Genomic DNA, 21834 nt, shown 5'->3' on the forward strand with positions numbered 1-21834 from the left:
TGGAGATAGAATGATTGAATTTTGCACAATCAATGACTTATTCATTGCAAATACGTTCTGTCATTACCAAATACTTATTCCCAGTCTTCGGCTTCCCTTTTTACCCTGTTGGAGAAGTTTTTGGATGTGCATAGGGATTTGATTCTTAGAAGGTCCCAGTAATCTGTTTTATCTTCTCCTGGTTGTAAATATTTCAGGATACTTGGAAGACTCTTTATGTTGTGGATTAGGACTACTAAAGTTCTTCCCAGCTTTTCTTTAATGAAGTTTATAGTCCTTGGTCTTAGTCCTAGGTTCATGATCCACCTTGAGTTGGTTTTTGTATATGGAGTGAGGTGTGGATCTTGCTTAAGTCTTCTGCAGATAGTTTTCCAATTTTGCCAACACCATTTATTAAAAAGGCTGTCATTTCCCCACTTAACTGATTTAATCTCCTTGTCAAAAATCAGTTTACCATAAATACATGGGCTGATTTCCAGGTTCTCAATCCTATTCCATTGATCTATGTGTCTGTCATTGTACCAGTACCATCCTGTCTTAACTACCATGGCAGTGTAGTAGGATTTTAAATCAGGGGGTGAGATGCCTCCTACCTTTTTTCTATTTTTAAGGAGTGCTTTGCTTATTCAGGGCTTCTTTCCATTCCAAATGAAGCTGGAGATTGCCTTTTCCATCTTGTTGAAGAATGGGATTGGTATTTGTATTGGAATTGCATTGAACATGTAAATTGCCTTTGGTAGTATTGCCATTTTCACAATATTGAGTCTTCCTATCCAGGAGCAAGGGATATTCTTCCACTTGAAAAATATGGAACGCTTCACGAATTTGCGTGTCATCCTTGCACAGGGACCATGCTAATCTTCTCTGTATCGTTCCAGTTTTAGTATATGTGCTGCCAAAGTGAGCACTATATGGAAGGATTTAATATATTATTGTTATGTGCTGTCAAGTTGAGTATGACTCCTAGTCACCTTGAAACCAACAGATCTGAACTCTGTGTCATGGTCTCTGACACACATGAGCCTATTTTTGGAGTCACAGTGTCATTTCATCTAGTTGAGGGGTTTTTTTGCATTTGAAGGAGCACTTTGGCTGAACCTTCTCCAGCACAGGTTTATTTGTTGTTCTAGTGTCCATGCCATATTCAGAACTCTTCTCCAACACCACAATTCAAAGGCATTGTGTCACTTTTACTGGACAGCCTTACATTGTCCAGCTCATAGCAAGTGACTGAAAGAAACCATACCTTGAATCAGGCACACTTTAGTCATCAAACTGACATTATTGCTTCACAGAACTTTGGAGTGGTCCTTGACAGCAAACTTTTATCAATGCAGTACATCTTTTTGCTGGTGCCAAGGGTGTTATAGTGAATCTAAGTAAGATGAAGTCATTGAAAACTCTTTTCTCCAGTTGTCATGGTATTTCCTTTTGTCCCAGTGGTGAGGACTTTTTATCTTCTTGATGTTGAGATGTAATCCATATTGAGGGCTATAGCTCCTTGCTCTAGGTCTAGGTTTTGAATGAGCATTATTAGATGTTCTGATATTCCCATTCTTCTAAGTGTTAACCATGAAGTTTGTTATGATCCACACATTCAAATACCTTTGCATAGTCTGTATAGTGTAAAATAGGCATTCTTCTACTTTTTGCCAAGATTCACCTGAAATCAGCAGTGATATCTCTTGTTGCTACAGCCTCTTCTAAACAATTTTTAGGAGGTTCCAAATAATTTCATTTCTCCTTTGCTGATTTTGTATTTTCAGTTATATTTTATAGTCTATTTATAGCGTAGATTAGAGCTCCTAAGTATATACCAGTTTTTTCTTTTCTTTGGTGATCTGTACAGTTTTAAGTTTTACTCTCAATTCCTTGGTTCATCTTGAGTTAGTTTTTGCATATGATGTTTATGTATGGGTCTTGTTTCTATATTCTGCAAATAGTTGAAAAATTTTGGCAGCACCATTTGTTAAAGATGCTTTCCCCCCCTCCCCCCCCATTAATGGATTTCATCTTTTTATCAAAGATTAGTTGTTTTTTGTGAAAGATTAGCTGTGGGTGAATTTACTTCTGGATTCTCAATTCTTTTCCAGTGGTCTGTGCATCTGTTACTGTTTTGATTATTGTGGCTGTGAAGTAGGTTGTAAGATCAGGAACTGATCTTCCTACTTTACTTTTCTTCTCTGCTAGTGCTTTGATTAGCTGTTGGGTTTGTTTTTTTCCCCATATAGGAAAGCTTTTCCATAGGATTACTTTTCTCTGAAAATGATGACAGAATTTGACTTGGATTGCATTATATCTGTAATTTGTGTTTGTAAGTATTGGTATATTTTTACAATGTTAAGCCTTCCTGTTGTCCTTGTTGTTGTTGTTAGGTGCTGTCAAGTTGACCTGCATTACAGCAGCCCTGTGCACAGCGGAGCGAACCCTTGCTCTCTCCTGTATCATCCTCATGTCTCGTTTGTGTGCCAGTCTGTTTTTGCAGTCACTGTGTCAGTCTGATTTGTTGAGGGTTTCTGTCTCTCACTGATGCACTACTTTTTCTATCCATGAGTATAGTAGTGATGAGTATGATACTTTATTTCATTTGTTTTCATTCATTCATGTTAATTTTGTTTTATAATGTTAGTTATGATTGATAAATGCCATTTATCACAACATCTCATCAAATCCTCGCTGTACTCTCTCTTTCCCCTCACTATCCATCCATTTGCTAATCTCTGCCCCATTACCCTACAGTGGTCTTTTACAGTACTTGTCTTCCTGTGTCTGAGTTATTTCACATGACACAATGTCCTCTAGACCCATCCATGTTGTGTAGTATTTCATGAGATCTTCATTGTTTTTCACTTTTGTGTAATACTCCATTGTATGAATGTACCACAGTTTCTTTTATGTATTTATTTGTTAAGACCCCTTGGGCTATTTATAGCACTCTGCTTTTGTGAATAATGCTGCAGTAAACATGAAGATTGCATGTATCTGTTCATGTTATAGCTCTTATTTCTTGATGGTATATTCTCAGGAATAGAATAACTGGATCAAATTATATTTCTATTTTCTTCTCAGGAGACGCCATACTATTTTCCATAGTGGTTATACCATTTTACATTTCCATCAGCAAGCAGTACATGAGAGTTCCAGTCCCCCTGAATTCCTGCTGCATTTGTTGTTTGGTATCCTGTTGAACTTTGATGTTGTTGGAGTGAGATGTGATACTATATTATTATTTTGATTTGCATCTCTCTAATAGTGATCTTGAGCATTCTGTCATGTGTTTACTGACAATGTGAATGTCTTCTGTAGTGAAGTCTTTATATATCTTCTGCCCATTTACTAATTGGGTTGTTTGTCTTATTCTTGTTGAAGTGCTGAAGTTTTCTAGAAGTTTTACGTGTGCTTTATCAGATATGCCATTGGCAAATATTTTTTTTCAAGTCTGTAGTCTCTCTTTTTACTATTTGGGAGACATTTTTTGATGCTCACAAGGATTTAATTTTTAGAAGGTCTCATTTATCTAGTTTTTCCTCTTCTGGTGCTGCAGTTTTGGCTATGTTTGAAAGCCTGTTCATGCTGTGGATTGTTATTAAGTTCTGTTGAGGCAACTGTGACTCATAGTGATCCTGTGAACAATATCTACTCTTAACCGTGCCCAATCTTGAGATAACCTCACCATTCTGACACTCCTGACTCCATTGCCACAGTCACTGTGTCTTTCCATCCTGTCAAGGGTCTTCTTTCTTTTGCTGGTATGCTATATCCTTCCAAGCATGGTATCCTTCTCTGAGACATGTCCTTTTCCCTGACTTGTGCATAGTATGTGAGACAGAGTTTCACTGCCTTTGCTACCAAAGAGTACCTTAGTTGGAAGTCCCTGTTAGCACCAAAACTCAAAAAGGCATCGAAGATTCTTCTGTCATCTTTAGTCAGTTGTCCAGCTTTCAGATACATAGCAAGCAATTGGGATGGCTTGGACCAGGCACACTTTGATCTTGCTATAGATTGTTGTTCTGTGCCAGGGAGTCAAAACTGACTGATAGCTGACCCTCCAGCTATTTACTTCAGAGGCAGTAAATAGCACAAGAGGAGAGTACTTATTTTTCTCTAGCAGAGCAGCTAAGGAGTTGAACCATGTGCCTTTGGGATTTCAGCACAGCTTCATACCACACGGTCAGTCTGTTTTCATTTTTCCTCTAATGATCTTCATAGTTTTTGGTTTTCCCCTAGATCCCCGATTCACCTTGAGGTGGTTTTGTATGTAATGTGAGATATGGACCTTGTTTTCATTTTCTGCAATTAGGTATCAGATTTTGCAAGCACTGTTAAAGAGTCTGTCATTTATCTACTTAATGGGTTATGTCTTCTTATCAAAGATCATTTGACTATAGGTGGATAGACCATTGTATATTCTTATATTTATAGAAGTCTCTTGGTTTCTACTGATAGCCTTTTGTGTTTTTCTTTGTGTGAGGCTTTTGTATCTCTGGTTAGATTTATTCCTAAGTATTTCATCTTTTGGATTGCTATTATAAGTGGCATTGTTTACCTTATTTCTTTTTCAGAGTTGTCTTTGTCACCATAGATGAATCCAACTGATGTTTGTGTGTCAGTCTTGTACCTTACCATTTTGCTGAATCAGTCAAAGAGATCTAATAATTTTCTTACTAAGCTTTTGTTATACTTTTTATCTTTTAAAAATAGAGATAATTTTACTTCCTGTTTGCCACTTTGGCTGCCTTTTATTTCCTTTTCTTTCTTAATTGCTTTGGCTAATTTCCAATACAGTATTTTACAGGAGTGGCGATAAAGGGCATCCTTATCTGATTCCTATTCACAAAGGAAATATCTTCAGTCTCTCTATATAATAGTAATATTGGCTGTTTTTTGAATATATATTTCTAATTATGTTGAGGAATTTCCCTTCTATTCCTGTTTTGTTGAGTCTTTAGTCAAATGCCATTTCTCCATGAAATGAGAAAATCATGTGATTATTTTTACTTATATAGTTGATTATATTGTTTCTTTAATTGACTCATATTTGCATACTCAAGCTTAATACTAAACTTTAATTGACAGTTCAGACTCATTGAGTTTCTGAGGCTGTAAATCATAAGGGGAGGCACTGTCTTTATACTTGGAGACATTGGCAGATTCCAGCCACTAGCGATTTGCATCCTTTGAATTACTGGTGCTACTTGCTGTTCATGTGGTATGAGTCTCACTTGATCATGATGTGTCATTTTTAAAATATGTTAATGGATTTTATTACTTGAGATTTAGTTGAGAATTTCTGCATTTATGTTTGTGAGGGATATTGGTTTGTAGTTTTCTTTTGGAGAGATTTTTTTCCCCTCTCTTGACTTTGGTGTCAGAGTTATGCTTACTTCATCAAATGAATTTGGGTATATTTGGTATTTTTCTATATTCTTAAATAGTTTAGTGTAGACTTGGTGTCACCTCTTCTCTGAATATTTGACAAAATTCACCAGTGAAACTGTTGGGACCAAGATTTGTTTTGGTTGGGGATCTTTTTTATGACCTGTTTAGTTTCTTTAGTTGTTTGTTGCTGTGATAACTGTGTCTATCAAAATTAGTAATGAAGTGGGTTTAGAGAGAAGAAATAAAATACTCTTCTCCATTGTGAAGAGAATCCTGAAAATTTTTTGGAGTAAGAAAATAAAGTCCAGAGTCATGATAATTCTGCTAATGTGAGTTTTGCTTTTTGTTTTTTATTTTTTAGTCAGAATCTGGAGAAGTGAACAAAAACACAGAACTGAAGAAACTTCAGATTTTTGGGGCTGGACCCAAGGTTGTGGGCTTAACAATGGGAGCAAAAGATAAAGAAGGTAAAAAAAAAATTTATTAAGTCATGAAAAGAGTAATGCACCCAGTATGGTTGTGATCAGCTTCATGTAGTTAAGTAGTCAGTGATAAATTTTGGGAATTTCTTAAGAATGAAAAGCTTTCAAGATGGTATGTAGACAAATCACCTTTTAAAAAGAGTTTAATGTTCTTATGTGCCATTGAGTCATATATGACTCAATGTGAACCTATTCAAATAGCTCTGAACCCTGTTCTGTCCTGAGCCAGTCTCACTGACACAGACCTACCTAATCCCATTACTCTACTTACTCTTTAAATGGTAGATTAATTTATGCTGTGTGGAGCTGTGTTATGGTCAATTTTAGTAATAATTTTGGAAAAGAAACTTGGGATTTTCCTTGTCTAGTTTGTGATATGGAAATTTACTGCAATTTCTAAAGGAAAGTTTCTGAGAGGAGGCTAAAATTAGTGGTTCTAGTCTAGTGGTCTGACACTTATTTAACACATGCATATTCAAAGGTCGAGAATTCTTTAACTTTTTAGCTTTGGAATATACTGGGAGAAGATTATAGTTTTTAAATTCTAATAATGATTTTTATATTTTCCTGTAATTGCCTTTAATGTATTATAATACTTTTAAATTGTGGTTGAAGAAAGTTTAGTATTTGTACATTTAAATATTAGAAACTTTTTTGTAAGTAAAATTGTTAAATCCCAGGTCAAGTTCGAGTTTTTGTTTATAATATGTACACAGTAGTCCTGTAACTCCAAATAAAATGCCATTATTTGCATTGTCTTATCAATATGTTCTCAATTTTTTCCCTCATTTTTAATTATTATTGTTAATTTTAATGAAAATTTACAGAGACTTTGGATTTCCATTCATTCATTGTTGCACTTTTCTCCCGGCCCACCCTTCCCCCCCAGTTTGCTCTTCTCTTTGAAAAGTAAAAGAAAAATTCTTTAATTACTATACAGTCCTTCCTCCCAAGTCCACTCCACTATGCAGCCTTCATTCTGGACTCCTGTCATGACAATAGTACCTAATCATATATCAGTTCTCTCTCTCATCTGTTTCAATGCAGTATAAATTATTTATCCCATCTTTCTCAGTCTCCCCTCAACCCCGAGGTCAGTCCTGTTTTATAGAAGTGGCACTATGCAGTATTTATCCTTTTGCATCTGAGATACTTCATTCAGCATAATATCCTCCAGGGTCACCCATTTTGAATAATATTTCATGAGCTCCTTGTTTTTCAATGAAGCATAGTATTCCATTGTGTGAATATATCACAGCTTCTCTATCCATCTGTTTGTTGATGGGCACTTAAGTTGTTTCCAACTCTTTGCTATTGTAACAAAGCCGTGATAAACAGGAGTGTGCATATATCTGCTTGGGTGGTGGCTATGGTTTCTTTGGGGTTTATTCCCAGAGTGAAATTACTTGGTCAAATGGTATTTCTATTTGCAACCTTTAGAGAAAGCGCCATACTGTCTTCTGTAGTGCTGCACCATTTACACTCCCACCAATAGTGAATAAGGGTTACAGTTTCTCTACAACCTCGCCAGCATTTGTTGTTTGCATGTTCTCAGTTTTAATACTCACTTTAACAAAGATTGGATTGGAAAGGTTTTTGACTACATTTACTAAAACGTAATGAAATATAATAATCTTAAATCTTACTGTTAAAAATGTTCTTAAAGTGAATGTTTAAATTGTGTAATTTAATTATTCACTTCACATTTTTCAGAATATTCACTTTAAGAACATTCGTATTGTGGCCTGAACTTGAGAGGATCATAAAATAAATACTGTTTCATGACTCAAAACACTCAGTGTAATAGGACTTAAATATAGTGCTTGCTATGACCTTTGAAAGAATTAAGCACTTGTACTCTCTTTCTCATTCTCATAATTACGGTACTAGATATTAATGAACGTAAAACTTTAGCCTTAATTTCTGATAGATACAATATGCAGGAAATATGTAGCACTCAGGGTTAAGCTTTGTGGAGCTGGGATGCTAAGTTTGGAATCCCAGATATACTTCAGGCCGACTGATTTTGGCTAAGGTCACCACACATAATTTTTCTGTACTCCAGGTTTTTTTATTTTAAAATGGCATTAATAGACTGTGTACCTTGTAATGTGAGGTTTTAATTAATACTAATAATATAAAATAGTGTCCAGTTCATGGTATGAGTGCAGTATTAGTTTTTATTTTTGTTATGTAACTTTATTTCAAGATGAAGTCTCCCGAAGAAGAAGAGTTACCAACAGATCGGATGCATTTAACATGCAAATGAGGCAAAGAAAAGGAACTCTGTCTGTTAACTTTGTAAGTATTTTGAGGTAAAGGAGTTTAAAAAAATTTAGTTTTGCACTTTTTATATTGGTATACCATTTAGGTAGCCCATTTGGTTAGAAATCTTGATTGTGAATTTGAAGTTGCAGGCTTGACTAATGCAATGTTTACATTGTCCCATGTATTGTTCCCTTAAATGGAAGTATGTGTACCTTTAAGTAGTTTTTAGATGTAATGGTCAGTTTTTATTCTCTAACAATTAGCATTTGTATAAAGGAAGAATAACTTGGTATATTGTATTTATATAAATTGATTCTCATATAACCTGTATTTGTTGTCTCTTATCTGGTAGTTTGATATGATTTCTGAACAAGATAGTCTGTTGGCATGAGGATGTGGTAGGGTGGTGTCAGTTGCTGTTGTAATTGTAGTATCATGTACTTTTTTAAAAAACATATCATAAGTCTTGTATTTATTAAAATAGGACTACATAAAACATATGTGCTCCATGGGAAGTGTTCAGATTGTAACATAATTTTAAAGTTGACATGACAGTAGCATGTCAGGTTGCCATAGTGCGATGCTAAGGAACCTGGGTTTATCATGTGTGCCGCCATCATGTGTGCAACTCCTTGTGCGACCTAGCTTGGTTCTTCTGCAGTGTCTCCTCTTGGAATTGTACCTAATTTTATAGCCAATTTTCAGTGAGATGGTTCTGCTTTTGTTTTTTGGCCAGGAACTTCTTAATCCTTAAAGCCTTAAGGTAAAACAGGTCCGCACTAAATATAATAGTGGAGGAAATGAAAGAGAGCAGTATCATACATACACTTTTAATTAGTTTTTGTTACCTTAGTTTTGTCATTCATTAAGTATAGAAATAATGTACTTGCTTATAGACACATACAGACTTGTTAAATATAAGTGTTAATTCTGTCATTCATTAAGTATAGAAATGACACACTTGATTATAAAATTAGAGGAGCTCTGATGGTCTTCTGAGTAGAAAGTTCCACTCCTAATCTACAGGTAGTGCATCACTGCGGGTTCCAATCCACTAGGAGCTCCGAGGAAGAAAGATGGACAATCTCATTTGCGATTTACAATCTTCGCAGGCCTACTGTAGGGTCATATATCAGTCGATTCGGACTCCATGGCAATGAGTTTTGGGTTTGTTTTGTTTTGTTTTATTTTTCCATTGTAGAGGCTCTAAAGGAAATGTAGTCAGTTTTATGAAAAGCTTTTTAAATACATTATTTAAAATAATCTTCAAGATTTAAGTTATATTAAATACTTGTTTTAATTAAGGAATTCTAGGTAAAAGGGTCAAGGACTGTAGTCTTCAATATGGATTGGAGCTCAGCATCAAGAAAAGAAAGATTCTCACCACTGGGCTGATTGGCAACATCATGATAGATGATTAAAAGATTGAGATTGTTGACAGCTTCAGTTTACTTGGCTCTACAATCAATACTCTTGGTAACAGCAGCCAGGAAATGAAAAGATAAATTGCATTGGGAAAGTCTGCTGTCAGAGACCTCTCCCAAGTACTGAAGATCAATGATGTCAGTCTGGAAACTAAGGTGCACCTGATATAGATCATGGTCTTAGCAATTACTTGCTATGCATCGGAGAGCTGGACAATGACTAGAGATGATAGAAGGAGAGTTGATGCCTTTGAGGTTTGGTGCTGGAGAAGAGTATTGAATATTATCATAGATTGCTAGGAAAACAAACAAGTTCGTCTTGGAGAGGGTAAAGCCAGACTGTCCTTGGAGGCACGGGTTCTGAAACTTCATCTGACATACTTTGGACATGTTGCAAGGAGGGGACCAGTCCTTGGAGAGGGACGTCATGCTTGGGAGGGTGGATGGACAGCATAGGAGAGGAAGACCCTCCATGAAATGGCTTGATTCAGTCTCTAGAGTAATGGGGACAGGAGTGTTGGAGACAATAAGATTAACAAGGGATAGAGCAGGATTTAGGGCTTTTGTACATAGGGTCACTATGAGTCTCAGGTGACTCAACGGCACATAACAACAACAGATAAAAGTTCAGTATTCTTTATTATGTAAGTTAAACTTATGTTTATTTGTTTACAGGTTGATCTCTATGTTTGTATGTTCTGTGGCCGAGGAAACAATGAGGATAAATTGCTTTTGTGTGATGGATGTGATGACAGCTATCATACATTTTGTCTTATTCCCCCACTGCCTGATGTGCCCAAAGGAGACTGGAGGTGTCCAAAATGTGTCGCGGAGGTACCTGCCTAACTTGTGTGGATCCTTTTGAAATTAATAACAAGAATGCAGGCCCACATTTACTTTTGTTCTTCAGTGATTAAAATCTCCAGTAATTTTCAAGAACTGTAGTAAATGGAAATAATACTACTTTGTGGCAGCTTGCCTTTGAAATATTATTTTTGTGATTATGGATTAGATAATTTTCCTGTTGCAACTTATGAATGAGACTGCTGCTCTGAAGAGTCATATTACTGGATAACTAAAAATCAAGTTTCATTGTTTTTCTTTTTTCAATTAAGAAAAGGAAATTACATAAAGTTTTAGAGTTTACAATTTATACATCTGATTTTCATACTAAGAAAGGAATCTTTAGAGTTTCTTTCTCCAAATTTGGATGTAATTATACTCAGTATTTTAAACTGAGAAATTATAATGATGCATTGTTATGAAATGCCTAGTTTGCTTATCTTAACAAGATGCTATGATAGGCTTTCTGGATGTGTTAAAAAATCTTTTATGGTCTTTTCACTGCTAATTACTTACTTTCAAAGTCAGATAATTCAGAAGCTGTTCTGTGCTAAATGAATATTTGTGTTACATTAGGCAGAATAATTGATAAATAAAACAGACAAACCATTCTAACCAGAAATCCAAGCATCCTGTTGTATACCCTTTTATAGGTTACTTTTTATTCCTCTGTGAATATTTGTTTTCTCCATGAACTCCGCTGGTACAGTAGCAGTCAATTGGCATCCAAGTCTAAAGTTGTCTTCATTACCACTTCCTGCTGGAAGGTTATGAAAGTGCAGTTGAAGCTTTAAAACATTATTTCCTGATACTTTATTGCAAGTAACTAGTGTTTATTTTGCTATGTAGGTTGATTGGAGTTCATTCATCTGTGATCCAAGTGAACAAGGAATATAGATAGTACTTGAGAACTTTAATGCATTGTTCAATTGAATTTTAGCTAGATTTATTTTTTTCTTCTCAGGAATGTAACAAACCTCGTGAAGCCTTTGGATTTGAACAAGCTGTACGAGAATATACCCTTCAGAGCTTTGGAGAAATGGCAGATAATTTTAAGTCTGATTATTTCAATATGCCAGTACATGTGAGTACTTTTAGCCAGTTTGGGGAGGTGTGAAGAGCCAAAGATTTTGGTTTGTTTTTTTACTTTTGCGTATATCTGTATATCTTTATACATAAGGACAGAATGAAAATGGTGCTAGAACATGAAGAATTATAAAAAAAATGAAAAAATTAAGGGCCTGATTTCTCTTTCTTTTAGCATCTAGCTTTGCAGTGTTCTTTCTCCTGATGAAAAGTTTGTTTAGACCTGGAATTATTAGCCCTTTGTGAACACTCCTTTAGAGACAAGAATGGAGTACATGGCAGCTGCTGCTTTTATTTAGTTATTTTGTTTTACTTACTTAGTTATTTTAGTTATTTCCTTCTTTGCCTAAGGGATTTTAAGCATTTTCATCTCCTTCATTTTCATCCCTACCAAAAAAATAATATTTTCCAAAGTCATTAAAATTTTCTCTTGATATTTACATATCCTTGTTCCTCTTTTGATCCTTTGATTTTTTAACTTTGTCCTTAGTTGGGAGGAAGTTTTTTTTTTGCAGGAAAAATCCCAGTTCGTATTCATTAATTTTTTTGAACATCCAGATTATCTTTTGCCTTTACCCATTCTGAGTTGTAAAAGTGATGACCTAGTCTTTCAGATCTGGAAAAAATAATGTTTTCTTTCTCCCTTTAGATTTGTATTCACTTATTATATGTATTATAAGTAGCAATTCATAGTTTTGCTTTCTCTGTGTAGATGGTTCCTACAGAACTAGTAGAAAAAGAATTCTGGCGACTGGTGAGCAGCATTGAAGAAGATGTTATTGTAGAGTATGGAGCTGATATCTCCTCAAAAGATTTTGGAAGTGGATTTCCTGTAAAAGATGGTCAGAGAAAGATGCTGCCAGAAGAAGAGGTACAGATTATAAGATTATATTATCTAAATTTCAAGTTGATAAGCTGGCCAAACACCCAAAGTAAACAGGGAGCTCAGGTGGCATAGTGGTAAGAAACTGTACTGCAATCCTAAAGGCATATGGTTTGAATCTACCAGCTGTTCCATGGGAGAAGGATGGACAGTCTCCTCACCTATAATTTATTGTCTCTGAAAACCCACTGGAGAGTCAGCTCTAGGTCAATTCCAGCTCCACGGTACACAATAACAACTTCATCTGTTGAAAGTTACTTTTTTCCCCCCTTCTTGGAATTAAAGAGCAAGGTGGTATTGTTTATTGAGGGTAGGACTAGTATCTCTTATTTCTTTTTTAAAAATTTTATTTTATTTTTTAAAATTTTCTTTAAATTTAATTAATTTCAGTAAAAATATAGAGAGACTTTGGATTTCCATTCATTCATTGTTGCACTTTTCTCCCCTTCCAACCCTCTCCCCTAGTACACTACCCTCTTGGAAAAGTAAAAGAAAAATTCTTTCTTTGTTTTACAAACCCTCCCCCCATGTAGTCTTTGTTCTAGACTCCTGTCATGACAAAAATAACTAATCACATATCCCTTTTAAACAGTTTTCTCCCTCATCTGTTTCAATGCAGTATACATTATTGAACCCATCTTTCTCAGTCTCTCCCCAACCCCAAGGTCAGTCCTCTTTTACAACAGTGGCACCATTCAGTATTTGTCCTTTTGTGACTGAGATACTTCACTCAGCATAATGCCCTCCAGAGTCACCCATTTTGAATAATACTGCATGAGTTCCTTATTTTTCAATGCAGCATAGTATTCCATTGTATGACTATACCACAGCTTTTCTACCCATTTGTTTGTTGATGGGCACTTAGGTTGTTTCCAACTCCTTGCTATTGTGAACAAAGCCGCAGTAAACATGGGTGTTTATATATCTGCTTCGATGTCAGTTATGGTCTCTTTGGGGTATATTCCCAGTAGTGGAGTTGCTGGGTCAAATGGTATCTCTATTTGCAATTTTTTGAGAAAGTGCCATACCGCCTTCCACAGTGGTTGCACCATTTTACACTCCCACCAACAGTGAATAAGGGTTCCAGTTTCTCCACAACCTCACCAGCATTTGTTGCTTTCTGTTTTGTTAAATTTTGCTGTCCTGACTGCGGTTAGATGGTATCTCATAGTTGTTTTAATATCTCTTTATTTCTTATTGTAATTTCTAGTTAAACTCAATGCTGGATTTTTTTTTGGTAGTGTTGTACAGTATATATTGAGCTGCTAACCAGAAGATTGATGGTTCAAATTCACTGGCTACTCTTCAGGGGAAAAATTAGACAGTCCATTCCCTTTAAGATACGCAGTTGAGTAACTCAGGTTATCACCAGGAATCAGAATTGACTCAATGGCAGGAGTGAGTTTTTTCTGTATATATTAAGTAGACCCTTTTGTTTCCATTCCCTGTTCTGCATAATGGATGATACCGTTAAATCATTTCATTAGCAAATTCTTTTTTTTTTAGGTTATCCATTAGCTCTTTAGCTTTAGCCCCCTGCTTTGAGATTTCCCTTAAATTTGCAGAAAATTTCAAAGATAAAGTAAACACAATATTGCCCTTGCCTTTCTCAGTTCCTGGCATCCAGATTTAACCATTGTGAACCATATGCCATTCATTATTACCAAGAATTCCACCTACTCTACTACTTTTATTACTTTTTTAAATAGCTCCTTTTTTTAGAAACTTTTCATACTTTGAAATATAAAACCATATCATTTGATAAATGTATAAATATTAGTTATCCGTTTGATTATGTAGTAGCTCACACCTCTTAAAGATACGGACATTTTCATCTCCAAAGTTTCTTGCATGTCCCTTTAATCACGATTATCTTTGTTAATTTACCATGAATAGTAGATGCTGTTTTTAAAATTGAGATTTTTCCTCTGTCCCTAGTTTTCTGACAGTTCTTATCATGAATCAGTGTTGGATTTTATCAGATTTTTTTCATCAGTTCATATGTTCATCTGATATTATTCAACTTTTTTAGATTGTGGATTACATCAGTTAGTTTTCAAATTAAGCTAGCCTGTGTTCTTGGAATAAAGTCTTTTTTTTTTTTTCTCTGCTTTTTATGTTCGGGGAGTATTGTCGGTAAAAATGAATTGGGAAATACTTTCTTCTGTTTTGTGGAAGAGGCTGTGTAGAATTGATACACATTCTTTAAATATTTGGGGAAACGTTTTGGGCTTAGAACGTTTTTAAAATTAAAAAATTAAGTGTCTAATTCTTTACTATTAAATTGGTTCTGACTCTTAGTCACCTCCCACTGGTTTCTGAGGCTTCAAATCTTCATGGGTAGAGACTGCCCGTTATTCTGCTGTGAAGCAGCTGGTGGTTTTGAACTATCCACCTTTCAGGCATCACATAATGCACTATGCCACCATTTCTTTTTTTAATAATTGTTGTTATTTACCGTCAAGTTGGAACTAACTCATAGCTGACCCTTCAGCAAATTTTTATGGGCTGTAAATTGCATCCGAGGAGATGACCGATCTTTCTCTTGTGGAGTAAATAGTGAAGTAAATGGTGGAGCCAGACGTTTGGTTTGGCAGCATGACTCCTTACCCTCTAGGACACCATTGTCAACCTTGACTCACACCTTTTCTAATTTCAAACCATCCAGTATTTCCGTGTTCTCTTGGCAATGACTGCTTCTTGATTCCTGTTTTGGTTGTTTATGAGCATAATTAAGTGTTCTGAAATTCCCATCCTTCTCTATGTTAAGTATGCGTAGATTTTTCTGTTACTTTTTCGTAATTAATTCCTACTTGATTCCATTGTGTTTGGTGAATACACTGTATAACTACAGTTCTTTTCATACTGGGTGAAATTTAGGTAGTGGTGTTGTTTTTTTAATGGCCTAGGATGTGTTCTGTTTTTATTTAAATTCCTTGTGCACTTGAAAAGAATGTTTATTTAGCTTTTGGCTATAATATGCTGTGCTGTTTTTGTTATTTGCCATCGAGTCATTTGCAACTCATAGCTACTGAATGTAAAACAGCCCTGAAACCTGCTCTGTCCTGTCCCAACCTTAGTATCTCTGACACACCTAACCTTATTATCCCAGTCACTGAATCACTCATCAAGGCTCTTTCTCTTGTGTTTTCCCTCCACTCTTCCAAGAATTATGTTCCACTCCGAGGACTGGTGCCTCCTTGCAACATGTTGAAAGTATGTCAGCTGAAGCCTCAGAATCCTTGCCTCCAAGGAGCAACCTGGTTTCTCCCTCTCTAGGAAAAAGCTGTTTGTTCTCCTGGCAGCCCGTGGTATAGTCACTACTCTTCTCTACCACCACAGGTCAAAGGCATCAATTCTCTTTCTTTCATTCCTAGTCATCTCAGCTTTCTGATGCATAGCAAGTAATTGCAAAGACTATGGCCTATATCAGACTCACCTTAGTCTCCAGACTCACATCTTTGCCCTTCAGTACTCTGGAGAGGTCTCCAACAGCAGACTTTCCCAATGGAATTTGTCTTTTGATTTCCTGGCTGCTGGTACCAAGAGTGTGGATTGTGGAGTCAAAGCTGTTAACAGTCTCAATCTCTTCACTATCTGTCACATGCTGCCAATCAGCCCAGTGGGGAGAGTCTTTTTGTTTTCTTGTTGAGCTTCAATCCTTATTGGAGGCTGTAATCCTTGACCTTCTGCAGCAAAGCACTTCAGGTCCGCCTCAGTTTCAGCAAGCAAGGTTTTGTCATGTGCATAATGTAGGTTGTTGAATTTTCTTCCAATCCTGATGCCACACTCCTCGTCATAGAGCCCATTCTCCCAGTGTTTTGACAACTGCCTTCTGATCCAGGTATATGCTATAAATTTAAATGCTGTGTTACTAGTTCATGCTATTAAATTCTTCTGTATGCTGATTCTCTTGTCTGTTGTTAAAAGGGAATTGTAGTTATTAGTTTGAACTTACCAGTTTTTCCTTTCAGTTCTGTGAATTTTTCCTTCAGATGTTTGTAACTCGGGTGTGTCTACATTTATTATTGCTGTGCCACCTTCTTGGTGAATTGACTGTTTCATCATTATCTGATAGCCATCCCTGATTCTGGTAATTCTGTCTGCACATTTCCTTTATTGGATCACAGTGTTGCTTACTCAGTCTCTGCTATCGAGTAGGTTCTCAATCATTAGTGTCTACTGGGTTTCTGAGGGAGAGGAGACTGTCCAGTTTTCTCTAGCAGAGAGGCTGGTGTATTTGAACTGTAAAAGATGTACAGTTTTTAGATTAACATCTTAATTTACCACGAACTACACCACTAGAGCTCTCCAATAGCAATACCATCCTTTTTAAATTTCATTTTCTTCTGTTGTTTTTGGGCATACACACGGTAACACTTTGAAAGTGTGGTCTTTGGCCTCGACTCTTGAACAGGCTGTTGCTGCCAGTTTCCTACTGAGGTAAAAATTCAAAGCACAAAAAATTAGATGACTAAGCAATGCATACATACACTGCCCTTGTTTTTGTTGGCCATGACTGAACCATGCTGAGCGCGTCTGAAGGCTAACATGAACATGTATGTTTGTCTATTTGATTCTCTGCTTCAAGTCTTTTGAGCATGAGTCTATGGTGAAATTACTGGTGCATATACATATAGTAATTCTGTGTTTAATTCTCTTCAAAAGAAGAACTGCCAACTAGTTTTTAGTAGTGATTACTTTTTCAATAGTGGCATCTTTTCTCTCTTTACCGTAAAAGTTTCAACTTCTCTATGTCCTCACCATCACTTGCTGCATTCCATTTTTCTGATAATATCCATCTTAATGAAATTGAAGTGATACCACATTGTGGGTTTGATTTGAATTTCTCTAATCAGTATCTCATGGACTACCAAACAGAACGAACAATATATTTTAGAAAAAGTGCAGCCAGAGTGCTCCTTGGAAACAAGGTTGACAAAGCTTCATTTCACATACTTTGGGCACATTGGTTGGCTTGTTGGCTGTTTTTGGCAAGCTTGGAAAAGTGGAGCGTCAGCGAAAGGAGTGAAGACCTACAATATGAATTGACACCTGGACTCAAATGTATCATAGAGGAGGAGTATGGCACAGGATAGGACAGGGTTCAGTTCTGTTGTTCATTGGGTCACTTTGAGTTCTGCTCGGCTCAGTGGCACCTAATAAAACAGCAGTCTTTGGGACAAGACAGTGTGGTTGGGGGATGAACAAGGAATGCCCTCAGAGCATTGGCACAGTGGTTGCATCATTGTTTCTCAAGAAGAGCAATTGTGAGGCTGGTGCAGAATCAGATAGTGTTTCATTATCTTGCACATTGGGTCACTGTGTTAGAATTGACTCAGTGATGCTTAACAATAATGACTAATGTTAGTTTTATTTTTTATTGGTTATTTGTATGTCTTCTTCGGAGAGGTGTCTATTTAGATCTTTCACTTGATTTTTGATGGGGATGAAAATAGTTTTGACTTTGAGTTCCCCTAAAATGATCTTTAGGTTTGGAACTCCACATTTTGAGACCTATTCTCTGTAGGTCTCTCTTATATTTCTACTTCATGTGGCTTTGTGAAGGGTATTTGAAAGTCAGTCTTCAGTATATATCCAGTTGGAAATCCCTGAAAATCCTGGCAAACCATCTTTTTTTAAATTTTTTATTATATTTTGTGTGTGTGACGTCAAATCAGATCTGACTGGTACAGGAAGAGATTGCACTTCCTTCTCCTGCAGAGCAACTGGTGGATTCAAACCACTCACCTCTGGGATTGCAGTGCAGCTTCTTGCCACTAGGCCACCAGAGCTCATCACAAACAGTCTTTTTAAAAAATTATTATGGCTTTACCTCTTTTCTTCATTTCTAGAAATTAGTAATTCCTCTTTATTGGATGTCAACTGTGAAATCATTATTATTAAAATTTGTTCAGTATTCTTAGAGTTGTGTAATGGAGAATAGTGGTAGTAGCTTTCTGTATCATTTATGTTTTCTTTATTGTCATAAATTCAGGACTATGTTGTGTGTTTGTCTTTAGGATATCTACCACTATTCTATAAACAGTGATAAAAATATTAGGCATTTATATATACTACTAGGGATAAAGTAGAAATACAATAAAACATCCCACTCATTGCCTTCAATTTGATTCCAGCTCACAGCGAGTCTAGGACAGAATACAGCTGTCTCCCTAGATTTTATGAGGCTCGAATCTTTACAGAAGTAGACCGGGGCATCTTTTTCCCAGAGTGGCTAGTGGATAAGATTTGATGACCTATTGGCTAGACATTGAATGCTTGCACCACTGTGTCACCAGGCCTTCTTAGAAATGTACTACAAAACTCACCCCCCTTTCAAACCCCAAATTGTTAGTCCCTACTTAGAGCAACTCATAGACTCTAAATGTATATGAGAGGAGATAACCCATTTTTCTCCTGCAGAGAGAGAGTAAATCAAAGTATCTGACTCAGCTTCAACTACCAACAGGGAATCAGTGCTCTTTGTTCCTCACTGCATGTAACTTAAGTAACTATATATAGTTAACCATATCTTTTATCGAAATTTGATTTCAGAATTCCTTTACTAACCTGATGGAGGCCTGGTAATGGAGGGCTTGTTGTGGGGCTTGTTGGGCTGCTAACTGAAAGGTTATCAGCTACTTCTTTGAAGAAGGATGGGCAGTCTTCTCCCACAAAGGTTTACCATCTAAGATACCCAGTAGAGGGTCTCTATGAGTCAGAATTGACTCAATGTCAGTGCGTTTAGTTTGGTTTTAATTAAGTATTTTCAATACTTCTGAAATAATTCTGGTGGCTTAGTGGATAGGAATTGCACTGCTAGTGCAAAGGTGTATGGTTTGAATCCACCAGCTGCTCTGTGGGAGAGAATATTAGGCAGTCTTCTCCTGTGCAGTTAACTGCTTCTGAAAACCTGCTGGAGCATGAGCTATGGTAGACAAATGGTCCACAACAACTGTAATAATCAGTCCCCAAAATCTGTTTATTAATTTTTATTCCCTTCACCCCCTGTCCCAATCTCTGTTGACCCTAGAATTGATTTAGCTTTCCTTAGCTTTTAATAACAGTAACTTATACAATAATGATGCTTTTGTGACTGACTTATGTCACTCAGCATAATTTGTTCTGGATTTGTCTATGTTGTTTACATGGGTTTGAGATAGTTACTTGAGATTTCTATCAGACACTTCGTTGTGTCTTTCATGTTTTTTGGTTTTTGTTTTTTCCCCTTTTGTAGGAATATGCACTTTCTGGTTGGAACTTGAATAACATGCCTGTCCTGGAGCAGTCTGTTCTTGCACATATTAACGTGGACATCTCCGGTATGAAGGTGCCATGGCTCTATGTGGGAATGTGTTTCTCTTCCTTTTGCTGGCACATTGAAGATCACTGGAGTTACTCTATCAACTACTTGCACTGGTAGGCACAGCTTGTGTGATAGCATGTATACCTACTGATATATAATAATGTATTATACGTTCAAGGAAGAACTGACTTTGAAATGATTTTCTATCTTAAATAGGATAATATATTGGGGGAGAGAAGAATGAGGATCTCAGCTTAAACATCTCAGCCCCCTTTCCTTTTAGAGTGTATACATGCAGCAGAGCCTGTAGTTTTATTTATTATTTTTGGCCAGATGATAATTTTTATTGAGGTACAGATATGTGACAGTGAAATCAGAAACCTAACATTGTAATCAATACAAGACAAGACAAGCTTAGAACCCGAACGATTTCTGAAATGTGAGATGTTTGCAACATATTATGGAGGAAGCCTGACATTTTAAAAAGTCGTAAGAAAATGTATAAAAATAAAATTAAGTTATTAAATGTGCATGTATGTGTGTGTGCATGTTTGTGGTAGGTGAACCAGACACTATAAAAGGTCCTGGTCCCCATCACTATGAGCCTGTAGATTAGACCAAATAATATTTACTTTGTATACATGATAATTATTTTAGTATATCTTTTTTTAAAAATTCTTATGTAGAGTTTTTTCTCTCACAGCTTTTATTTACTTATCCATAAGCACACTATTGTGATATTTTAACTAAATGATATTTTTCTCATCATTTGGAATATAACAGCTGTGTTCTAGTATGCAATAGAAAATGCTCATAACTTTTCTGCTTTACTTTATTACTGTATGCACTCATGCGTTGCCTTTAATTTGTGACTTGTAATGTGTGGCTTAGTGGTAAGGAGTTGCACTGCAAACTCAAAAGTGCATGGTTTGAATCCACCAGCTTTTTTCTTTTGGAGAAAGATGAGCCATCTCCTCCTGTGCGTTTTACAGCCTTTTACAGCCCACTAGAAGATCAGCTATGAGTTGGTTCTAGCTCGATGGTACACAACAACAAGAACAGTAGCGTTTGGTTATGTAAATGAGTTCAAATTAATAAAATTAAAAATTCATTTTCTTTCTCACACCAGGGAGGTTCAAGTGTTTCGTAGCCACGTGTGACTAGGGGCTATAATATTGTTCAGCACAGATACAGCATTCATCATATCATAGGAAGTTCTGTCGATGATAGCAGTACTGCTACCTATAACCTTGTGAACTGTACTTAACTCAAATTCAGCTCATTGTTGTTGAATTGGGACTATTCATCGCTGACCCTCCAGCATATTTTTTAGGCTATAAATTTCACAGAAAGGTTGCTTAGCTTTTCCTCTTAGAGCAGCTTTTCAATTAGAACTCCTTGCCTTTGGGTTGGCAGCCCAACTCCTTATTCCCTTATCCACTAGGCCACCACTAGTTGTTAGGTACCATCAAGTTGCGTACGACCCATAGCGACCCTATGAACAACAGATCTGAACCCTGGCCTGTGCCATCTTTACACTTCTTGAGATTTCTTTCAGACACTTTTTATTTCTTTCATAGGAATATGCACTTCAGTGCTTCTGTAAATAACACAACTAAATCTTATTTTCAGAGCATAATTTCATTTTCTAAGTGAATACTAGCCCACTCGAGTCTGGTGTCCGTGAAGATAATTTTTTAGTGTACTTAAAGTTCATAAAGAGAGCTCTGGTGGCCCATAGAGTCAACCCAAAGGTAACACCTCTCTGGCACTTTGTTTTTTTTTTTTTTTTTTTTAAATGTGATTTTAATGAAGGTTAAAGAAAAGTTGGATTTTCATTCATTCATTGTTGCACATTTTCTTCCCTTCCCCCTCTCCCAGTTCACTTTCTTTTTAAAAATTATTAATTCATTGTTAGACAATTTCTTCCTTCTGCCTGCTTCCCTCTCCCCCTCCTCCAGTCCACTTTGTAATGTGCCTCTTATTCTGGACTGTTGTCTTACATATAATGCCTAATCATATATTATTTTTAAAGGTTTCTTCCTCATCTGTTCTAGTACAGTGTTGATTATCTACCCACTCTTCTTATTCTCCTCCCAACTCCCCATGTCAGTCCTGTTTCTGAACAGTGGTGTTAAGCAGTATTCATCCTTTTGAGAG

General features: G+C 36.3%; 1 protein-coding gene across 1 annotated transcript in view; it reads left to right on the forward strand.

The window, feature by feature from the left end:
* The window catches only part of KDM5A (lysine (K)-specific demethylase 5A), a 138588-nt gene that overhangs the window by 32207 nt on the left and 84547 nt on the right, over positions 1 to 21834 (forward strand). Inside the window, exons 6-11 of the mRNA XM_006891328.1 lie at positions 5741 to 5846; positions 8071 to 8162; positions 10229 to 10387; positions 11361 to 11480; positions 12195 to 12353; positions 19606 to 19787. Of these exons, the coding sequence (XP_006891390.1) occupies positions 5741 to 5846; positions 8071 to 8162; positions 10229 to 10387; positions 11361 to 11480; positions 12195 to 12353; positions 19606 to 19787 (818 nt within the window). The remainder of the gene's footprint in view (positions 1 to 5740; positions 5847 to 8070; positions 8163 to 10228; positions 10388 to 11360; positions 11481 to 12194; positions 12354 to 19605; positions 19788 to 21834) is intronic.

This window comes from Elephantulus edwardii, unplaced genomic scaffold (assembly GCF_000299155.1).
Source record: "Elephantulus edwardii isolate Elephantulus edwardi_28Jun2011 unplaced genomic scaffold, EleEdw1.0 scaffold00096, whole genome shotgun sequence".
NCBI lineage: Eukaryota > Metazoa > Chordata > Mammalia > Macroscelidea > Macroscelididae > Elephantulus > Elephantulus edwardii.